The sequence below is a fragment of the Ictidomys tridecemlineatus genome, chromosome 3 (assembly GCF_052094955.1).
Source record: "Ictidomys tridecemlineatus isolate mIctTri1 chromosome 3, mIctTri1.hap1, whole genome shotgun sequence".
Taxonomy (NCBI): Eukaryota; Metazoa; Chordata; class Mammalia; order Rodentia; family Sciuridae; genus Ictidomys; species Ictidomys tridecemlineatus.
Window position 1 is genome coordinate 209133286 of NC_135479.1, and position 21928 is coordinate 209155213.

General features: G+C 47.3%; 1 protein-coding gene across 6 annotated transcripts in view; it reads right to left on the reverse strand.

Annotated features, from left to right (window-relative positions):
- Hlcs (holocarboxylase synthetase) overlaps nucleotides 1-21928 on the reverse strand; it is a 187497-nt gene that overhangs the window by 103528 nt on the left and 62041 nt on the right. For all 6 annotated transcript variants that reach the window (XM_078044627.1, XM_078044626.1, XM_078044625.1 and 3 more), the window contains one exon: nucleotides 8128-8399. In XM_078044627.1, the coding sequence (XP_077900753.1) occupies nucleotides 8128-8399 (272 nt within the window). The remainder of the gene's footprint in view (nucleotides 1-8127; nucleotides 8400-21928) is intronic.

Here is a 21928-nt window from a genome sequence, read left to right on the forward strand (position 1 = left end):
AAGAGGGTCTACACCAGGACCCTGATCTCCAACTCAGCCCCGGAATTGTGAGGAATCACTTCTGTTATCAGTCGCTTGGTAGATGTCACTTTACTCCAGCAACAGGAACTAAGACGTTGATGTTTGGAGAGAAACCCCAAGGCTTGGTTCTGATGAAAATGTCATCTAAAGAGAACCCACTGTAACCTTCACAGGTGGTGAACAGCTAAGAAGCTTTGCCCCACTTTAAAAACTCAGTTGCAAATGTAAAATTAAGCTGTTTTAGAACACTAAAAATGCATGTGTAGGCATCTATAACCTACAATAGGCCACCAAATAACTCAGCTTCGGGGGTCTGGCATGGGAAAGGTTAACTTATTCAGGTGTTGAATTGGAACAACAAAGTAAATTTGATGGCGAACTTAACCAGAAAAACCCTTCAGTCATGACCGCTTCCAAAGTCAAAGGCTGGAATTATATTCTAGCTTTAATTTAGAAGTAAACATTAAAATAAAGGAAAACTCTCCGATCATTTTTCACTTTTAAAGTATTAAATTGGCCCATAAAAAAACTCATGCTAATTATTCCAAAGCAATCAACTTCTTAAAAACCCTTTATTTCACAATTACACTAATACCCCATTAATTTGGGACACTTACCAAGGTATTTACTCTTTTCTCGTTACCTGTGTGCACATTAAGAGTACCCCGATAAAACAATACAGGCATTAATATGTAAAACATCAACAAAAGCCATCTGGAAAGCTAATGAATAATCAAGGGATTTCAAATTAAACTACAGAATTTTCCCTTAGTATCTTTAGGACAACACTGTCAAGTCCAATCTATTCACTTGGCCTCCAGAATCAATTTTTCAAACTTTATGACAGCTCTAATCGCTTCCACCTGTGTCTCGGGCCTGACTCTTGACTGGCATGCTACCAGCCAGGGTGGAAATGTAGACAAAGACCCCTATTAGGATCCGGCTGTTTCTCTACTGTGAGGTCACTCAGCCATTAAATTAGTTCCAGCACAATTTCTGTCCTCTCAGGCTCGGACTCCAGGGGAGGAGGGTGTGGAGTGGAGGGAGTTCATGGAGCAGAGTCAGAGAACGGGGAGATGCTCGCCGGGGACAGAGTAGGTGCACTGGCACGGGGCTCCAGAGCAGGGCTGGCCTGAACTCAAACTTCTTCCCTAAATGATGGCAGCCAATCTCCCCAAGGAGGATCCTGTGCCAGGCCATCCCACTGTTGTTTTCCTCTCCTTTCTCTTTGCTCTTTGTCAACTGCCTCCCGTATGACATTTCCTCAACTAACACAGGCGGAGCCCCAAACTTTTTCAGTCCTCTGAGAGCACCGGAGGTCACTGCAGATAGCAAGCTGGTGATGGCAACTCAGGGTCAGAGGTGTCGAGTTGCAGGTGCACGGAAACCATCTACTGTTCAATGTCCCTGACCTCCCAGCTAAGGACCGCAAGGCCCAGGGAGGGGACACAGCCAAGGTCAGGGGCTAAAGATAAATCTCGGTTCCAGCCTTTTCCAATAGACTGTGAGCCTTAGGCTGTCAGGAGTAACGGCCAACACACAGGAACCACACAAGGACTGCCTGACCCATCTGCCACTCTCCCCGCAGGTGCCCACTGAGCCCACTTCCAGACAAAGAATGGGGTACACAACCCAAGGAACTGTGCCATGCACCAGGATGTGCCACTGCAAATGTCTCACAAGGCGAGGATGACACCTAATCCACCCTAACCTCTCCAGCGCCTGGACAGTGCCTGGCTACGCTTGGCAGAGCTGAAGGCAGGCCAAAGCCTGGGCAACCAAGGGTCTTGAAGGATGACAAAAACTTGAGAAGAAAATCTAAACTATTTTTAACAAACAAAAATAGCCAACCCCTGGCCAGTTCATGTGCCATGCCCAGGTTTGCAGAGGACATTAATAGAAGTAAGTCTGCATTCACCTGGCTTGTCACACACTTGGCTTCTCATGCAAGCTGTCTCGCTATCTGACAGAGACGTGATGTAAGTCACTCAAAAAAGATCCCACAAGTCAAGTAAAAGACGATTCCCAAAACAACAATGACTCAGTTACCCCCCATTCGAATGCTCCACGGTCTGCCTTGTGCTGTCTCCATGCCAGAGGGTCCATCATCACCCACCACAGACTATGCCAGGTGGCCCCCACAGTAGGCAGAGTGAGCGTGGGGCGCTGCCCTTCTAGCTGTGGCGGTGAATTTGCAGAGGACTTCCCTACACCCCCCTCCCCCACCTAGACCCCACCACCACCAAGCGCTGACATTTGCAGGACGGGACTGGGGAACACAGGGCAGCTCACTTGCCCAGACAGTTCTGAGCCCAGGCCCTTGAGACTATATCCAACCAGCTGAGCTAACTGGACCCGGAGAAGTCTACCAGGAAACAGTACAGGAAGAAAAATAAAGGTCTCTCAAGTCAAACAAAGCCAGCAGCCCACAGAGCACGGGGTCCCGAAGATTTTTCCCTGATCACGGAGTGGGAGAAGCGTTTCGCGGCCGGAAAGATATGCCAGGGAAGACGTCTGGGGCAGGGATAAAGCATAAAATGGTCCCTTCTAAGCCCGGGAGCTGGGGAGCACAGCCACTGCAGGCCGCTGGGGGAACAGCACTCACCAGCCTAGGTTTTGTCTTTTACTTCTGGACGGGGGAGCCACAGACCCTCTGATGGCCTTGATTTATTTATCAGCAAGCAACTTCTGAATTTCTCCCTGCCACTCCCTCTCCTGAATCACCAACATGGTCCCAAGTTTAGGGGGTAGAGGCAGAGGTGCTGGTGGCTGTGGCTCAATGTCTCAAGATGAGCCTGCCATCATACCCAGGGAACAAATGCAAATCGGCAGCGTCTACTGCAGCACCACGGTCGTTGAGCTGGATTTGTAATCAAAGAAGAAAATGTGATGTTCACCAAATATTTGTCAGATAAGAAATTTCCAAATGCTCCTAGATTTATGATAACGTAAGAAAGATGCCTCTAATGACCTAAGTAAGCAGTGAAACAAAGCTGGGTATTACGCATCGAATAATTATCTTCACCTATGATGGTGCATCTGAAGACCCTGCAGATGTTCCAGGCCTCCACCTCCTCCTCTTAGAACTCCAAGTACGTGCCTCTGACAAAGACTTCTACCTGTCCCGTGGTGCCCTCCTCACTCCTCTTTGGCCGTAGAAGGCTGAAGTTAGCTGGACTCATGGACATCTCCTACACAGACTACGTCTGTTTCCTGGTCTTTTTTATAAGTATGTTGTATTAGGGTTCCTTAGAGGAACAGAATCAACAGGAAGTATAATTATAAGAAGGGTATTTACTAGATCAGTTCACCCAACCAAAAGCTGGACAGTCCACAGTGGCCGTCTGCAGGCTGGAGAGCTGGAGGAACCATAGCTGCAAAGTCCAAGAGGCAGAAGCCCCAGAACAAGAAGGATCAACAGTGCTACCCTAGCACAAGACCAAAGGCTTCTGGAAAACTCCCTGGAGAATCACTGGTGGAGTTCCCTTTGGGAGAGTGAAGAATCAAGAGGATCACAGCAGCAATCAAGAACCCATTCAAGAGGCTAGGGTTGAGGCTCAGTAGTAGAGCACTTGTCTAGTATGTGGGAGGCACAGGGTTCGATTCTCAGCACCACATATAAACAATTAAAATAAAAGTCCATTGAGAACAAAAAAAAAAATTTAAAAAAGAATCTGTTCAAGAAGAATCGAGTTGCATCTGCAGCTGCTTCCTTGTTCTTCCACCATTTATTCCATCCAAGCCATCATCCTATTGGTCAGTGCTACCCATGCTTAGGGAGGGTCTCCACTTCAGTTCACTATCCCACACGACAATCATTCCTAGACACACCGTCAAGCCTCTTAATCATCAGCATCTCTTGATCCAATCAAATTGACAATTCAAATTAACCATTACATAGGTCATATGACTAGGTCCTGGCACATGAGCGAAAAGGTCATGTAGAGTTTCTGGGAGAGTCCATAAAGGATGGGCACCCACTCACTGGCTGCAGTGAGAATGTCAGTGGTGGGTCACCATCCTGGACCACGCACTGGGGGCACAGAGTGACTCATGGGGTCCCTGGTGTCATGGATCAACTCAGACCCCTGGGCTGCCCATCTCAGCCTACCTCATTTACAGGAGAGAAACAAACTTCATGTTTAAGCCACTTTTATTTTAGGATCTCTGTCTCATACAGCTGAACCTAATCCTAACTGACAGGTACCTACTCCTAGAAGATGGTACCTGAACAGGATGCCCCAAGTCCTGGACCTGGTGCATGCCACGGAACAGGCCTAAAAATGCAGCCTGACATGAAGGAGCTGGGCAGGGGTGTCTGGGCAGGCTGAGCAGGTTTACCATTGGGCACTGCTGTCATGCATCAGCGAAGCTTCTGAGTAAGCCCTGGCCTCTGCATCTCAGGAGGTAGACCAGGAGTCTGTTAGCAGTAGGGTTACTGCAAGAAACAGCTCTGAAAAATCTTCTGACACTGTAAAGTTTGAAAAGAGAAATGACTTCCAACTAGATTTAACCAGTCTCAAGAATGTGGAAAAAAAACTATGGGTTTGACGGGGAAGGAGATCTCTGTCTGCAACCTGCAATCTATGTTGGAGCCTCCACATCTCTGCTACGTTCCAGCAGGAGGGAGGACTGATGCTTCAGCACAGAGAGCCCAGGAGCCTGTGCCCAGGATGCGATTCAGAGCTGGCCTCTCGCCCAAGCCCAAGGAAGCTGCCATTAAATAGGGAGAGGAGGGGAGAGCAGAGTGCGGAGGCCTTTAAGGAACCTGAGTTACTCAGCTGAAAACTTGGTGCTGACAACAACTCTGATGGCTCCTTACATGGAACCAGTGAGAAGCAAACCAGCTGGAGACCTGCAGAAGCCCTGAAGACACATCTCCCCAGACCCAGGAGGCGGGTCTACAGAAAGCGGTGACTCTTCAGTGCTCAGAACGATTCCCAGACCCCAACCCTCCCAGGAAGTGGCTTCAGAAGCCCATCCTCTCTAGCATCCATTTCAGATGTAGCACAGGGATGACCCCCGCAGAAGACAAGGCCACCACCCCAAAGGACACCAGATAAGAGAGCTGTTCTGGAGGGCAGGCCACAGTAGGACCTCAGTGCAGGAGGCCCTGGAGACCAGTGGGCCCTATTTCCACCATGGCAGCATGGTCCTTGGGTGTGCTGGGGCACGGAGTTTGTCTGAGTTGTTGCTGATGTTGCTTGTGGTGCTGGAGGCTGAACTCAGGACCTCCTGCAGCCAGCCAAGAGCTGGACCACTGAGCTACAACTCCACGCCAAGCTCACCTCTTTAACTAACAGAGTGCCACACCTCGGTAAGCCAGCTGAGAGGAGAGGCTATATATCTATATCCTAAATCTGACCAAGAGGAAGTGTCTTCCTCTTGGTCAGATTTAGGTTTTTGTGGAGGAGGAAGAAGAGACACATGGCTATCTGGGACTATGACAGAGATTATTGGTGGTTCCCACTATGTTTTCACTCCTTCTTCCCGGAAGAGAACTCAGAATTTTAGCTAATACATGTTCTGAGGTGGAGGGAGGGTCAAAAAAGAAAAAAGATTTTAAGAACTTTATAATAAAGGCATATATCTAGGGCTGGGGTTCTGACTCAGCGGTAAAGCGCTTGCCTAGCATGTGTAAGGCACTGGGTTCGATTCTCAGCATCACATATAAATAAATAAAATAAAGGTTCATTGACAACTAAAAAATATTTTTTAAAAAAAGACATATATCTAATTTCACTTCTCCAGCCTTTTGGGAAAAAGCTGTTCAACAGTCACAGAAGTGATACATGTACAGAAATAAGCACTGAAGGAACCCAGTCTACAGTTTTGAAAATTCTTCCCACCATCTTCTTGACCCATGAAAATGTCCTATATGATACAGAAAGCACCACCCATTTTTATAAACATTCAGAAGCACTAACAATTCCACGGGCAGCAAATTCTGCTACCCAGCATTGTGTCTATGCACTGCTGTGACCGTGGCCTTTGACTCTACCCAATGAACATGTCTGAGATCAGCTGACAGACGGGAGGCACATAAAAGCAAGTGCAGAAGCAACAGCTTCCGACACACTCCAGCCACGCGCTGTCGTCTCCTCTAGTGCGACTGAACACAGCACCAGCGTTGCCTTCTTGGCACAGGACTATTTCATTTACTTCTCTCATGGTCCTGGAGTGGACAATTCCAGGTCCTTTGGGTGCCCGGGGGACCTCCTCAGATAGCTGCTCCTAACACAGTTGCAGGCCCCCAGGAACCTCTTACCAGCTCGCTGACTTCACAGGCGTCTGTGAGTGACTTTCCCTGGGGGCCTCAGGAAGGAGCCCACGTGGACAGTGGGTGAAGGACAGCTATAAGAGCTAAGGCCGGTAACAACTACTTAGCATCTGCCCTGCGGCAAGCAGAGGGACTAAAAGCTAAGAATCAAAGCCATTTCACTCTCCATACTCTGCAGAGACCAGACAAGAAGAAAAACAGATTCCCAAATGCCCTGGGCAAAGCTAAAATACTTTCCTCTTTTGTAAAGATGAAAACTCATAATCCCTCGGAAAGTTCCATCTTAGTACTGAAAAGCTCAACTATGCAGCTTCATGTCCGTCACACACTCTTACAAACCCATGTTGTTGGGGCAGAATTTTTTGTATTGGTTCTTTTTAGTTATACATGACAGTAGGATCCATTTTGACATAATTATGCAATCGTGGAACACATCTAATTCAGGCCCCGGGAGGGGTACTGGGCAGAATGTTTTTTTAAAGTTCAATACCGAAAAGAACTTACTGAGAGCTGTATTCACGTGGCTGTGTTCACGTCTTTTCCTAAAACACAGTGTGGACAGCAGGTAAAGAAGCTCGACCTCCAGAGTTTTCTTTCTGACCTTCATCTCCCAAAATCTTTTGCTTAGCAATACGCATGCTTTTTTATTTAGAAACCTAATTGTCACGGGCGGCCCCTCTGGAGAGAATGGCCTTCATTGAGCAGCAGAGGATTCTCCCAGGGTGTGTTCATCCGAGGGAACACGGTTCTTCCTTCTGCAGTGGGGAGTGGCAGGTGGGCACAGCGGGGGGACCAGGGACACGGAATAGATAGTTCTATGATAACACAAATTAACTCAGCCAACAAGAACTTCACACGGCTCACACCGCCCTGCCTGCTGCGCCCGCCCGCCAATCCTCCTACATCCTTTCCACATAGAAAAATCGGCACTTCTGCTGGCATGCCATTACATTCCAGAAATTACTGTTCAGAACAAAAACGAAAATATTTCCCTATGTTGATTACATATCTGTCTAATCATGCAGGCGCCCGGTGAAGGCCCAGAAACTGTGAACCCAGTTGTTCTGGGAAACTTACAGTCCTTGAATTTTGGTCGTGCACTGGGGGAAGATACTTTTCTTATTCCCTCCCTACAGCCCAACTGTTAAACTAAAATAGTGTTAATTAATACTGGCTAGTGGGGAGCTTTTTAAAAAGTCCTTTTAGCTGATTTCCATGTTTTAATCTTGAATCAAAGTCCACAGGACAGAAGAAATAAAAAGAAAACCTTGCAATAAAGTAAACTTCAAACATCCAAGTGGGATTACGGAGTGCTTGAAAAATGCACTGGATGAGAACAGACCAGAACCATTTTCAAAATACAAAGCTCCAATTTATTTCGATTTAACCCAGCTTAGGTGTCACTCAAATTTGCTATCCTAATGCTCCTGAAAAAATCCTAAATTAAATGTTCGACACTGATTATAACCGCACAGAAGTTAAATGGTAACCTGAGTAATAACGCCACCTGTTAAATGCTTTGTTTTTTAATAATGTTCTTTTCTCCAAGGACATTCTGAAAGTCTTGATTAAAGGAAGCAAGACACAAGGCACAGATCACAACCTCCCCCACCCTCCCCCTACTCCATAAAACACAGAACTCTGATCCAGCAATTTTATTAAGCTCCTATTCCTACATTTAGCTCTCCTCAGACAGAAACATCTACCTTGCTAACAGGTTTGTTCAAATGTCTCATGTGCAACCACACCTTTGCTGGGGTCACAGAAAACCATCAACACAAGAGGCTTCCCCGGAGCAGGTGCCAGGGCGCCCAGGCAGGACTCACCCATCCAGGAGGTTCATGGTGGTGGGGGTCACTTCAGCAAACAGAATTACTTTTCCAAGCTGCTTGGTCTGCAGATTTTGTCGATAGATCTCTAAGTTAAAATGCTCTGACGAGAAGACCTCTGCTTCGGTGATCACAGGCAGCGAAGAGGGGGTGATTCCTATTTCAGATGTGTAAGATGAAACAAATTTGAGGGACAGCTTGCTGGATTTTATTACTCCTTCAGGATCAACATGTCTCCCGAGCCACTGCATAATCGGATCCCGGATTTCCTGTGTCATTAAAAAAAAAAAAAAGGAATGAAAATGTTGTAATTTGGTATTTCATAAGATGATGGAGTTTTTCCTAAAAATGCCATTTGGGTAATATAAGTACTTCCTGATACATGACCAATAAGAACTAGGTTAACATATTCTGTACATCTAAACTACTATACCATATGATAAAAATATACATTAAGTGCTGTGTTTGAATTTTCATCCCCCAGAATTCATATATTGGAAATCTAATACCCAAATTCATATATTAATGGCATTTGGAGGTGAGACCTTTGGGAGGTGACTGGGTCCTGGGAGCTCTGCCCTCATGAATGGATTAATCCATTAATAGGTGAGTTACTGAGGGAGAGGGTTAGTTACCACAGGAGTGGGTTTGTTATAAAAGCAGTATAGCCACCTTCTGCAAGTCCCCTCACCATGTGAAGCCCTGCACTGCCTCTAACTGCAGAGTACTCCCACCAGTGCAAAGGCCCCTAGATGTGGCCCCTCAAAAAGACTTCCCAGCCTCCAGAACTGTAAGAAATTAATTTGTTTTCCTTATAAATTACTCAGTCTTGAGTATTCAGTTATAGCAACAGAAAATAGACTAAGATACTAAGTATGATTATATTATAAAAATAAATTTTAGAAACCAGGATCCAAGGAAATCAGGTCAGCATACTTCCCAACCTGTTACACTTCAGAAGTCACTTTCACGCCTAGCATTCACAAGTAACTCGCCAGTCTTCTGTGCATCTATAAAATCCGTGTACCTTTTGCCCCACAGGAAATTCATTATCCTGTTTGGAAGCAAACAAACAAACCCCTAGGTAGAGGAAGTCACAGAATGCAAAGCACTAGGACACGAGACCACCAATCTCAGGCCCTGGAGGACCGCTGCTTCCTCTTGTGAACCAGTGGAGCACTGGCCACCAACAGGTAAGAAACAAATTTCCACACAGAGAAAATAAGGGGACCAGGTGCAAATCCAAAGAGAGGGAGGAAGCCAGGACCCAGAAAAGACACCACCTAACCCAGACACAGGGCTCTCTATTCTATGTCCGAAATCATAATGGAGCTTGGAGGAGGCTCCCCCACGCTACTCCAAACCTCAGAGGTCATCAGGAACTGGGGCTTCGGGGGAGTCTTCATCCCTAGAGGCTGGCACGAAACAGATGCAGGCTCTCATGGCATCCTCTCGCCAATACCAGGTATTTCAAAAGGAAAAAAAAAGCAACCTTCCCATTAACATCAAGAGTGTGCCCCAAATTCCACATGGTCATCGAGAAGCAGCTTCGAAGATGAAATTTAATTTAAACAAATTCAACTGATGTTCCCCCCTTCGGTGCTGGGATCAAATCCAGGATCGCCAGCCCCCGTTAATCAATGTTTAAAACTTATTTCCTATTTGCCAGAAACACAGAAGAGAGGGAACCGCAGAAATGATTTCAAAAGGAAGCAATCAGAAGAAACCCGGAAAGTGAGACAGTACAGGTCAGCTGGCTGGACTCTCCAACAATGTCAGGAGGGAAAGGCCGTGTGGTGCAGAAGCACAGGGGGCGTCCCATCTAGATCAGAAGGGACAGGAAAGACATGAGGAAATGCAAGGAGTGGTTCCTGATGGATTCTGGTTCCAATCAACTAGCTGGAAAAGGCTCTGTGAGACGATCTGGGGTCCTGAATATGGACAGAATTCACTCCTGTCCGTTTAACAGGTGTGATAAGGGTACTACTGTGGCAAAAGAAGACACCCTTCATTTTTTTTAAATGTGTGTATGTCATAATATCGAAGATTGACTGCCAAACAGAAGAAGCCAGTGAGGCCAGTGTGAGTCACTGCTGAGCACAGGTGAAGGGCACGTGGCGTACCTGTCACACCATTTCTCCCTCTCTCCGTGTTTGAGGATGGGCATAACTAAAAGGAGCTCTCAGAGTGGTGACATGAACACGAGCTACTGGCTCAGTGAGCTTTTCATCACTGTGATCAAAATACCTGACCAGGACATCTTAGAGAGGAAAAACTTATTTTGGCTCCCAGTTTCCGAGGTTCCGTCCAGGACTGGCCAGCCCCCTCGCTCTGGGATGGAGGTGAGGCAGAAAATCAAGGCAGAAGGGCAGCGGAGGACAGCTGCTCCACTCACGGCTCCCAGAAAGCAGTGAAACAGGCAAAGCCCAAGGACAAAAAATAAACCCAAAGGCAAGCCACGGGGGACCTTCTTCCAGCAGCCACACTCCACCTGCCTACGGTTCCTTCCACCCAGTACAGGAGTCCTTTCAGATTGTTAAACCAGCGAGTGGGTTCATCAGGTTACAGCTCTCACAATCTGATCACTTCACCTCTGTACATTCCTGCTTCGGCTCCCACATGGCTTTGGGGGGCACCTCATATCCAAACCATAACAGCTACTGGGAAAACAGTGGGTCCAGCTAAAACATATTAGCAACCTATTCATTCTCTCCATAGGAGGAAGCAAGAGCATCAGCCAAGAGAGAAGAAGAGGAAGCAGGGGGTGGGGGTCCGAGCAGGGAGAAAACAATGTAGTGGGGGGACACGGCAGCAGCTGGAAGCACAGGGCCATCGAAGGTCAGAGCAGCTGGAAGCACAGGGCCATTGAAGGCCAGGGAGCCTCGCACCAGGGGCTTCTTTTCTTTTTTTTTTTTTTTTCTTAGAACTTTTTAATATTTATTTTTTAGTTCTCGGCGGACACAACATCTTTGTTTGTATGTGGTGCTGAGGATTGAACCCGGGCCGCACGCATGCCAGGCGAGCACGCTACCACTTGAGCCACATCCCCAGCCCACACCAGGGGCTTCTGTCCCGCCTCACGCAGCCACACAGCCAGAGGGTGAGGCACAAAGGCGGAGCCAAGGGTGTAGGTGAAACAGCCACTGGAGACCAGGCTCTGCTGCAAGGAGAATCCACAGCAGAAGCAGCATGAACCATAAAAGGGAAAAAATGATACTCCAGACCTCCAAGGAGAGTAAGATCAGTGATACTGTGCTCCCCAGAGATAGCATCAAGGGGCTGGGGGCAGCTCCTCTGTACACTCCAACCCCAGCCCAGGCCTTGCCCAGCATGTGCAGGCCCTGGGTTCCGCTCCAGCACCATTGCAGAGAAAAAAAGAAGACGTAAAAACAAGAAAAACAAAAAGACATGCAACTAACCAGGGAAAATTATTGGCAATATATATGTCAGGAAAAGGACTTGCAGTCAGAATATTAAAACGAACTCTCCACATTTTAATGAAATGGTAAGTTCTCTTAAATGTGAATCATATCTAAATAGAGGTTTTTTTAAAAAGCAAACAGCAAAAAAGACTGTGCAACACCAAAAATAATAACACCCATGAGATGACGTTCACTGAGGTCCAGAACATGAACATGTGCCTCCAGAGACAGTGCACACAAGTGCCACCGTGGGGGTGTAAACACTGTTCTGCCTGTGGCTAAGATGGGGCACACACGGCACGCTGCCCCGTCGCACTGCCCCGTCACTCCAGAGCTGTTCCAGCCATTTTTGGCCTTATCCGCTCAGTTACTCACCTAAGTCACATTACATTCACAATATTTATTATAGAATCTGTTGTGTGTTGGAGCTCCTTTGCCAAGAAACAAAGAATAACCAACCTTAACCTATAAAGGCTTTCTATCTCAGACACATTTGGCCCATTGTAAATAATCAGATTAATCCTGCTTCCGTCATAACATTGTAAGTTGCTAGGCAACCAGAAGCGACAAATCAGAAAATGAATCATCATAGACACGGCACGCAAGCCTTTTATGGGTGTCTCATCCTTAAACACTTTCAAGGAAACAGGAGAAAATACATGTCTACTCTCATGGAATGTGAGTACGTGAAATGACCCGACTCTTTTTTTTTTTAATCTATTCAAAAAATTGTCATTTTTAAGATTTATTAATTTATTTTTGCAGTGCTGGGGATCAAACGCAGGGCCTCACATACAGCGACACACGTGCTGTACCACTGAGCCACACCTCCAGTCCCAACAAGGTTTACTGAGCACTCAGATACCAAGCGATGCAGTGTTCGCTGATGATACTGACCCCTGCTGGGCAAGGCGGTGCACACCTGTAATCCAGCTCTTCTGGAGGCTGAGCCAAGAGGGTCAAAAGTTTGAGGCCAGCCCGGGCAAGTCAGCCAAGCCCCATCTCCAAAAGAACTGGGTGTAGCTCAGAGGTAAAGTGCTTACTTAGCATGTGTAAGGCCCTGGGTTTGATCCCTGGTTCTACCAGAAGAAGGAAAAAAAAAAAAAGAGGTGATCCTGCCCTGAAAAAAATCCTAATCTAATGAAAAGGCAAACATGGAATGTCCAGGTCCTATAAAGTCCACTGATTGTTCAAGTGTTGCAGAATAACATCTTCCTGAGGAAGCTACATTTTAATAGCAGCCTCCTTAAACCAAGGATCCTGAAGACATTGAGGAATGCAGCACTAATGGGGGACAGCTGACAAAGAGGGGCAGCAAGGGCCCAGAGCAGACGCCCTTGATGTGCAAACCCTTGTCACCCAGTGTCTCAGTCAACCTCTCCTCTCTAAGGAACCTTCTCTCCCCTCTCACATTAGGAGTGGATGGTGCACCGTCAAGGACATTTACAGCCAACCCAAAGCCAAAGCCAACATCATAACAAATGGAGAAAAACTCAAAGCACTTCCTGTAAAATCAGGAACAAGGCAAAGCTGTCCACCCTCCTCGCTCCTATTAAATAAAGTCCTCAAAAAATTAGCCGGAACAACCAGGCGAGAAAAGGAAACCAAAGGAGAACAAACAGGGAAAGTCGAACTCTCTCTGTTCTATGATATGATCCTATACCCCAACACCAAATCCTCCCCAGAAGACTTCCAGAGCTTACAAGTGAGCTTATCGAAGTAGCAGGATACAAGATCCAAACCCATAAGTAAACAGCGTCCTACATGCCAACAGTGATTCAGAGGAGGAGGGAATCAGGAAAGCCACCCCATTCACAATAGCCTCAGATCAATCACATGCCTGGGAACTAACCTGACCAAGGAGGAAAAGAGCTCTGAAATGAAAATTATAGAACACTGAAGAAGGAAATTGAAGAAGACCAGACTTGGATGATGGAAAAACATCCCATTTTACGCTGATGATATTGACCCGTCTTGCCCAGCAGGGGTCAGTATCATCAGCGAACACTGCATCGCTTGGTATCTGAGTGCTCAGTAACCTTTGTTGGGACTGGAGGTGTGGCCCAGTGGTACAGCACGTGTGTGTCGCTGTATGTGAGACCCTGCGTTTGATCCCCAGCACTGCAAAAATAAATTAATAAATCAGAAGCAATATTTTCAAAATGGCCATACTAAAAAAAAACTATGTACAGATTCATTGCAATCCCCTTCAAAATACCAATGACATTCTTTTTAAAAAAAAAAAAAAAAGAGAGAGTGAGAGAGAGGGGGACAGAGAGAGAGAGAGAATTTTAACATTTATTTATTTTTTCTTAGTTCTTGGCGGACACAACATCTTTGTTGGTATGTGGTGCTGCTGAGGATCGAACCCGGGCCGCTCGCATGCTAGGCGAGCGCGCTACCGCTTGAGCCACATCCCCAGCCCCCCAATGACATTCTTCACAAAATTAGGGGAAAAATTTTTTAAATTCATCTGGAAGAATAAAAAGCAATACTAAGCAAGAAAAGCAAAGCAGTAATTCAGTAATTCAGCAACCCCAATAATTCAGGAGGCTGAGGCAGGAGATGGCAAGTTCAAAGCCAGCCTCAGCAACTTAGCAAGGCCCTAAGCAACTTAGTGAGACCTGTCTAAAATAAAAAATAAATAAATAAAAAGGGCTGGAGATGTGGCTCAGTGGTTAAACTCCCCTGGGTTCAATCCCTAGAAATAAAAAAAATAAATAGCACAGAGGCAAATCCACATATCTACAGCCATTTGCTATTTGACAGGTGCCAAAAATATATCTTAAAGAAAAGGCAGCCTTGTAAATAAATGGTATTGGGAAAACTGGATCGTTATATGTTAAAAAAAAAAATGAAATTAGACCCCCCATCTCACCCTTCACAAAACTCAAATCAAAATGAGACTTAGGAAATAGACCAGAAACCTCACACCTGCTAGAAGGAAAGGTGGGTCAACACTCCATCCTAGGTGCTGGCACTGACTTCCTTAACAAGACCCTCAAAGCGTCAAAAAAAAACAAGAATCAGGATGCCACCAAACTCAGAAGCTTCTGCACAGCAAAGGAAACAAGAATGTGAAGAAAGCCTCCAATGGGAGATCTTGGCCAGCTACTCTTCCAGGAGGGGACTGGATATGTATCCAGAAGACACAAAGAAGTCAGAAACTAAATACCACAAAAATAAATAACCCAATCAATAAGTGAGCAAAGGAACTCAAAGAAACTTCTCAAAAGAAGAAACACAAATGGCCAACAAATACATTTTTAAAATGTTCAACATCTCTAGCAGTCAGGGAAATGCAAATTGAAACTACACTAAGGGGGCAGGAGCTGTGGCTCAGTGGTAGAGCACTTGCTTAGCATGTGTGAGGCACTGGGTTCGAGTCTCAGCACTGCATAGGAATAAAATAAGGGTCAAAAAATCAGGATAACTTTCCAAAAACTACACTAGGATTCCGTCTCACTCCAATGAGAATGGCAATGGTCAAGAATACAGAAAACAATAAATGCTGGAGAGGTTGCAGGGGAAAAGATACGCCGGCAGCTTATTGATGGGACTGCAGACTAATACAGGCACTCTGGAAAGCAGAATGGAAAGTCCTCAAAAAACTAGGGATGGAACCACCAATACGACCCAGCTGTCACACTCCTGGGTATTTTCCAAGAAATCTAAAATCAGCATACTACAGAGACACAGTCACATCGATGTTTATAGCAGCACAATTCACAGTAGCTAAATTATGGAATCAACCCAGATGCCTGTCAGTAGATGAAAGGATTAAGAAAGTGTGGTGTATATACATACAATGGAGTTCTACACAGCCATTAAAAAGGACTGAAATTACGGCATTTGCTAGTAAATGAAGGAAATGGAGGCTATCGTGCTAAGTGAGAAAAGCCAACCTCAGAAACTCAAAGGCCAAATGTTTTCTCTCCTACGTAGAAGCCAGAGTAAAATAACAGAAAGGGGGAGAGGATAGGATATCATAAAAAATCAATCAAATAAAAATTAATAGATAAGTGAAAGGAAGTCTAGTAGAGTAGAGGAAGGAAAACAGGAGAGGGGAGGGAGAGCAGGAAGAAGAGAGAAAAAGGGGAGGATCGTGAACCAACATTGATTCCAGGCATGTATGAGTTTGTTGGGAAGAAGCCAACTACTATGTGAAACTATCAAGCTCTAATTTTAAAAATCAGGAAAAAAATAATGAGGGAAAACAACTAAACGAAAGTCGAGGAAAAGCCACACAGATAGAAACACTGGCATGAGTTGACAGGCCCACTTGGATTCTGCCCCTTACATGTTCCCACTCATCTACACAGTGTACACGTGTAATGTGACACTCATACATGCATTCTGTACGGCCTAATTGTTCAATGTTTCACTACGGAGGCCAGACACAGGGGGCACACTTGTCATCCCAGCAGCTCAGGAAGCTGAGGCAGGAGGATAACAAGTTCAAATCCAGCCTTGGCAACTTAGTAAGGCCCTAAGCAATTCAGCAAGACCCTGTCTCTAAATAAAAAGAAAATTTTAAAGGGCTGTCGGTCTGGTTAAATGGTTAAATGCCCCTGGGTTCAATCCTTGGTGCCCCAGAAAGAAAATATTTTAAATTACACTATTTGAAGAAATTAACAATTTGGTATAAAAATAAAATTGTTACAAATTTTTTTAAAAAATGGATGGTGCATGGGCTGGGGTTGTAACAGTGGTAGAGCACTTAACTCACATGCGTGAGGCCCCACGTTCCATCCTCAGTACCACAGTGCCGCAGTTTGGCTGGGCACAATTCAGGAGCCACTTGTCAAAAGAAACGAACTTTATTTTTAGAACTACAAACGCCAAACAAAACAGCTCCTCAGGAAAAACCCTCAGAGCCCAACTGCCACCACCGGCTTCCACACGCCTCTCACCCTCCCCCACCCCTCCTACTCTTGAGGCCCATTGGCTGGGTCGCATGGGCAGAGCCAAAAAAAGTCCCCCAATGAGCAGCTCCATGGTCTGAAAGGGCGGGGAAACAGCCCAATGAGCATCACCGCAGAAGAGCCAATCAGCTAGATGTTGCTGGGGCCGCTGTGAGCCAATCATCAGCTGGCAGTCTGAAGGGCGGGGAAACAGCCCAATGAGCATCACCGCAGAGGAGCCAATCAGCTAGATGTTGCTGGGGCCGCTGTGAGCCAATCATCAGCTGGCAGCTGGAAGTTTGCTGGCAGCTGGAAGTTTGCTGGGGCCCCTTCGGCTGTGGCTCTCAACACCACAGAAAGATAAATTTAAAAAAATGAAGACATTGTGTCCATCTACAACTAAAAAGAAATTTTTTTTTTTAAAAAAAGTGGATGGTACATGGGGCTGGGGTTGTGGCTCAGTGGTAGAGCGCTCACCTAGCATGTGCGATGGGTTCGATCCTCAGCACCACATAAAAATAAGTAAATAAAGGTATTGTGTCCAACTACAACTAAAAAAAAATATATACATATTTAAATAAATAAATAAAAGTGGATGGTACAAGTAAGACACTGTACAGCTCATGTTTTGGTAAAGGATGACAAAGATTATGAATAGCAGAGATCCCAAAAGGTAGTATGTTAAAAACTGTTACTCAACTTATCTTTGAGGAAACACAAAACCTCAACATTTCCTCCCCAACCACTTCCTTCTTTTAAAAGTGTTATAAAGCACTCATCCCATCTTCCTAACATGGTTCTTGAAAAGAAGGTTTGATCTTAACGTGGATCTTTCTTCCTCACATGCCTCAGATCTTCAAAAAAAGTTGACCTTTAAATTCAATTTCTTCTACTTTCACCCTGCAACTAGATCTATGCTTATAGGAAGATAAACTGGGTTTTCCTTTATTCAACAAGACTTTAGTGAGACCCTGCCCTGAGGCACCCCTGACCTAACAGCAGGCAGGCACGCTCATGCGTGGTCACAGGATCCCGATGTGTCCTCGTGCCACAGGAGCTTGGTGAACTGGGAGAAGGGAGAGGAAGAACTTCCCAGGAACAGGAAAGCAGATTTTGTTTTGCCCCTTCCTAGAATCCAGCACATCCCAAATTCAGGAAAACAAAAGGCGTTTCTATGGCAACCCCAGGAAAAGACAGAGAGGGAACCTGACCATGGTGAGGAGAGGGGGGCCCAGGAGGCAGGGCAGTGTGGGAAGTCCTACTGCCTGTCACTGTGCACCAAAGCTCCCTTCAGCCCTGTCCCCTCGCCCAATCAGGGAGCACGACAGAAATGAATGGAGAGGGAAGAGCAGAGGGTACAAGGGAAGGCGGCGTCAGGAGGGGTGCCACACCAGGCGCTCAGAGTGGAGGCTGCAGACTCCCTCCTGCTGACCTGCAGGGACTCCATGTAAACGGGCAGCTGGAGTCAACAGCAAGTTCTGTGGGTTTTCTAGACTAGTCAACGTGAAGAAACAACCCAGCTCTTACCAGGGTATCTTACACACAAAATATTCACAGGCACTGTCACACTCAGGGATGAAGGCACACAGCACAGGTGACTTCATCATCAGAAGATGGCGCTGTGCATACAGCAGTCCTGCTCTGGGTCCGGGCCTCGCTGCAGGCAGGGGTGCTCACTGGGCAGCTCTCAGGTGGACTGTGATTCCCAGCATCAGGATCCAGCCAAACAGGTTTCAGGCAGGGCGTGGGATAAAGGCCACAGGTGCACCTCCTGGCCTGACTGTCCCAGCCACACCAGCCCCTCTGGGGTCTGCTGCCCTGGCCTGGCTGGCCAGACTCCTGGTTGGACGGTGGCTTCCCAGCCTGGGTTCCCAAGGCTGGGCTCCTACTTCTCAAATGCTCATCTGTTGACCCCAAGCACCATCATGCCACAGTGGATGGGCCCAGAGGGGCTTCTGACCTCAGTGACACTGTGCCGAAATCTGTCCCCTCACAGACTTCAGGGCCACCATCGACAAGAGACATCCAGGAGCCAAGATGAACCTGGAGATGTGGTTTGTTTGGTCCACCCATTTTGAACCAGGGCTAACATTTAGAATGGGGCTATTTCACACTGCCTCTTCTGCCTCTTCTGAAGACACAGCAACTCTTCCCACATGGCGGTCACTGGCTGGGGCCAAGTGGGACACACTCTCCAACTGGACCTGCATGTCCCCCAGCTGGCCAGCTGCACTGTCTGCCCTTCCTCCACAGGTATCTGGTAGAGGCCACTCATCTGGCCCCGATCCAGCAAATTCTTCCGTGGGGCCCTTGATGACACTTTTCTGGTTAGGTACATGCCAGTTCATCAGAGTGAGTCTAGCAACACGGACCCTCGAAACAGAAAGGGCCTATAATTTTTTCTTAAAAACTTAAACAGAGAATTAACATATGACCCAGCAGTTATGCTCCACCCAGTCACCCAAAAGGGCTCAAGCAGGGACTCGGATTCTGTATGCCAAGGAGGAAATGAACTGTGTCCATCAACAGATGACTGGATAAACAAGATGTAAAGGGGGCGGGGCAGGCATTAGATATAATATTTAATTTAACATTATCCAGCTTAAAAAAAGAATGAAGTTTTGATACATATTACAACATGGACGCACCCTGAAAATATTATGCTAGGTAACATAAGTCAGTCACCAAAAGACAAATAACTGATTCCACTCCTATGAAATACCTAGAATAGACAAATTCATAGAGGCAGAAAGCGGAACAGAAGTTATCAAGAACTGGAAGTTGGAAAAGAGATAGGGAGTAATTGATTAATGGAGAGTTTCTATTTGGGGTGATAAAAAAAAGTTTGGGAAACAGTGTGGGTGGCTGAACAACACTGTGAGTGGGATTCACACCACTGAATTGTACCCCTAGAGATGGCTGACGTGGCAGCTTTACTTTACAGATACTTGATCAGGAGAGCGAAAGGGGGAGGAGGCCTCGATTCCTTTATTCCCAAGAAGCTCCCTGATCTCTGTGAGGTCACCTGCCACTCCTGGGCCAGCTGGCACCTTAGCCACCCAGGGACTTCTCAGAACAAAAGTCTCTTCCAGAATGACTTTCCACCCGGACCGAGAAGCGACCAGCAGCCTCTCTTGCCAACAGTATGAATGCCACACCTGTTGCACACTCGCTCCCTGCCGAGCACTGTGCTGGGCGCCCTGGACCTGGGTTCCCACTCCTCCCCAAGCCACACCGCTGCATTACTGGCACCACCCACAGGTGACGAATGGAGCCTCAGGCAGCATTAACGGCATGCCCAAACCACACAGGCAGTTAAGTCACGGAGCTGGAATTTGAACCCATGAAATAAAATCTGCCAGCCCCTAAATCCTTGCCCTAATTCTTCTCCCACAAGCCTCAGCCAGGAGACCCACGGGACCCAACACAAAGCAACATAGGAAATGCCTATCTACTGCCACCAAAATGCTGATGGCATCACAAAGAAACATATACTCACATGGTCTGCAAGCATGAGGCAGTGATAAACATGGGCAGGGCTCGGAGCTGGGCAGTGGGGTGGAGGGAGCTGGGCAGTGGGGTGGAGGGAATTTGAAGCTTGGATCCACCACCCACTAACTGCAGCTACTTAGACAAAGATCCAAGAGGACATTTTCACATTTTACCACGTGAGTGAGTTATGGCTGACCTCTGCACAATCCGGTTTTGGCAGAAGAGATGGCACTTTGAGAAGACTTCAACAAAGGACTGCCTGCAGAGAAGCAAAGCACGAGGGGCGGAGAGGCACCAGGGCCAGCAGCGGGGACGACAGAGCCACTAACAGGAGCTGCTAGCCAGGAGGAGGAGAAGTAGGGACACGGCTCTGGACTCTGTCCATCAGTCCAGCCAGCGCATCCCAGTGATGGAATCAACCAGAACTAAGAGGAAGGGCACCCAGAGAAGAGCCAACAGCACAGAGAGCAGGGTGGACTGTCGTGGCCAACACCCTCCAGGAGGGAACACCATGTTGCTCAGGGCTGGCCGTGTGGAGCCCTGGTTAACCACTTAACCCTCGCACTGGCCAGCCCCGGGGTGCTGTATGAGCTTCCGCACATCCAGACCTTTCCCCAGTGCCTAGACCAAATCTACCATGTCAATTCTGCGGCTCTCAAGGATCTCCCACGGAGGGTCCCACGATCCGAATCCTAGGAGTTGCTCAATGGCTGAACTGGGCCTGGTCATTTCCAGATCCCACCAACGCCCGGTCCATGTGGGCATTCAATAAATGTCTGCTAAGCCATCTTCCTTTTATCACGTAAAGTGATAGCTCAGGCTCGGTGGCTGAAAGGCCCTGGATTTACTGCATTTTTCTGTTACGTGCCAACTAGCGAAGACCACAAAGGGCTTGAGGGGAACAGTAAAGGGGGGAATGAATAAGTCGTTTCTAACGAGGCCGCTTTACAGGCCTCACACCTCCTCTGGGCCAAGTGGGCTCATGTCAGAGGCGAGATCTCTTCTGCAACTGTGGAGACCAAAGAGGAAGCCACGGAGGGCGTGGAGACAAAGGGCCGCTTTGCCAGGCTCCACCGTGCTACTAGGACAGGAGGTGCACACTTCCACCCGGGGCTCGGTGGGGGCACCACATCCGCAGACGTCTCCAGGGCCCTCATTAAGCCTGCCTACGCCGGCCATTTGTCTGAGTCCAACACAAACAGGCTTCTGACAGAGCAAGGAGACTGGGGGTGCAGAGCCAAGAACACTGTACCCAGGGTGCTGGTGGGAAAGGCCTGCCCGCTGGCCCAGAGTGGACCAGCCTGGCAACATGCATTTGAAAGTGACTGTGAGCACTTCCTGCCACGGTCTGAGTGTGTCCCCTACAAGTTCACAGGCTGGGATCTCAATTCCTCTGTGCAGCAGTGCTGCCCAATGGGACCTCGTGGGAGACCTTTGAGTCACAGGGGTGGAGCCCCTGTGCAGGGCTCAAAGCCTCTCTCCAGGGACGAGTCTCGATCACTCTGTGAGTCTGCATTAGCTACCATAAGGGCAGCTGTCATAAAGCAAGCCCACCCTTGTGCTCCAGCTCTTCTACCATCACCTGCTTGCTCTTCTGCTTTCCACCATGAGCTGAGGCAGCACGGCCCCCCCCCCACCCTCACTGGTGATGCTACTGCCCAGTCCTGAACTTCCCAGCCTCCGGTTGAACTTCCTGGTTCCGACTTTAAGTCACATTTTCCTTTATAAATTGACTGTCTTCCAGGTGCAGTGGTCCAGTGGGTCTATAATCCCAGAGAGAAGGTGAGGCAGGAAAACCACAAGAAAACCACAAGTTCAAGGCCAGCCTCTGCAACCAAGCAAGGCCCTAAGCAACTTAGTGAGAACCTGTCTCAAAATAATAATATGGTGGGGATGTAGCACAATGGTGAAGCACCCCTGTGTTCAATCCCCAGTACCAAAAAAATTAACAACAAACAAAAAAGTTATCCAGTCTACCAG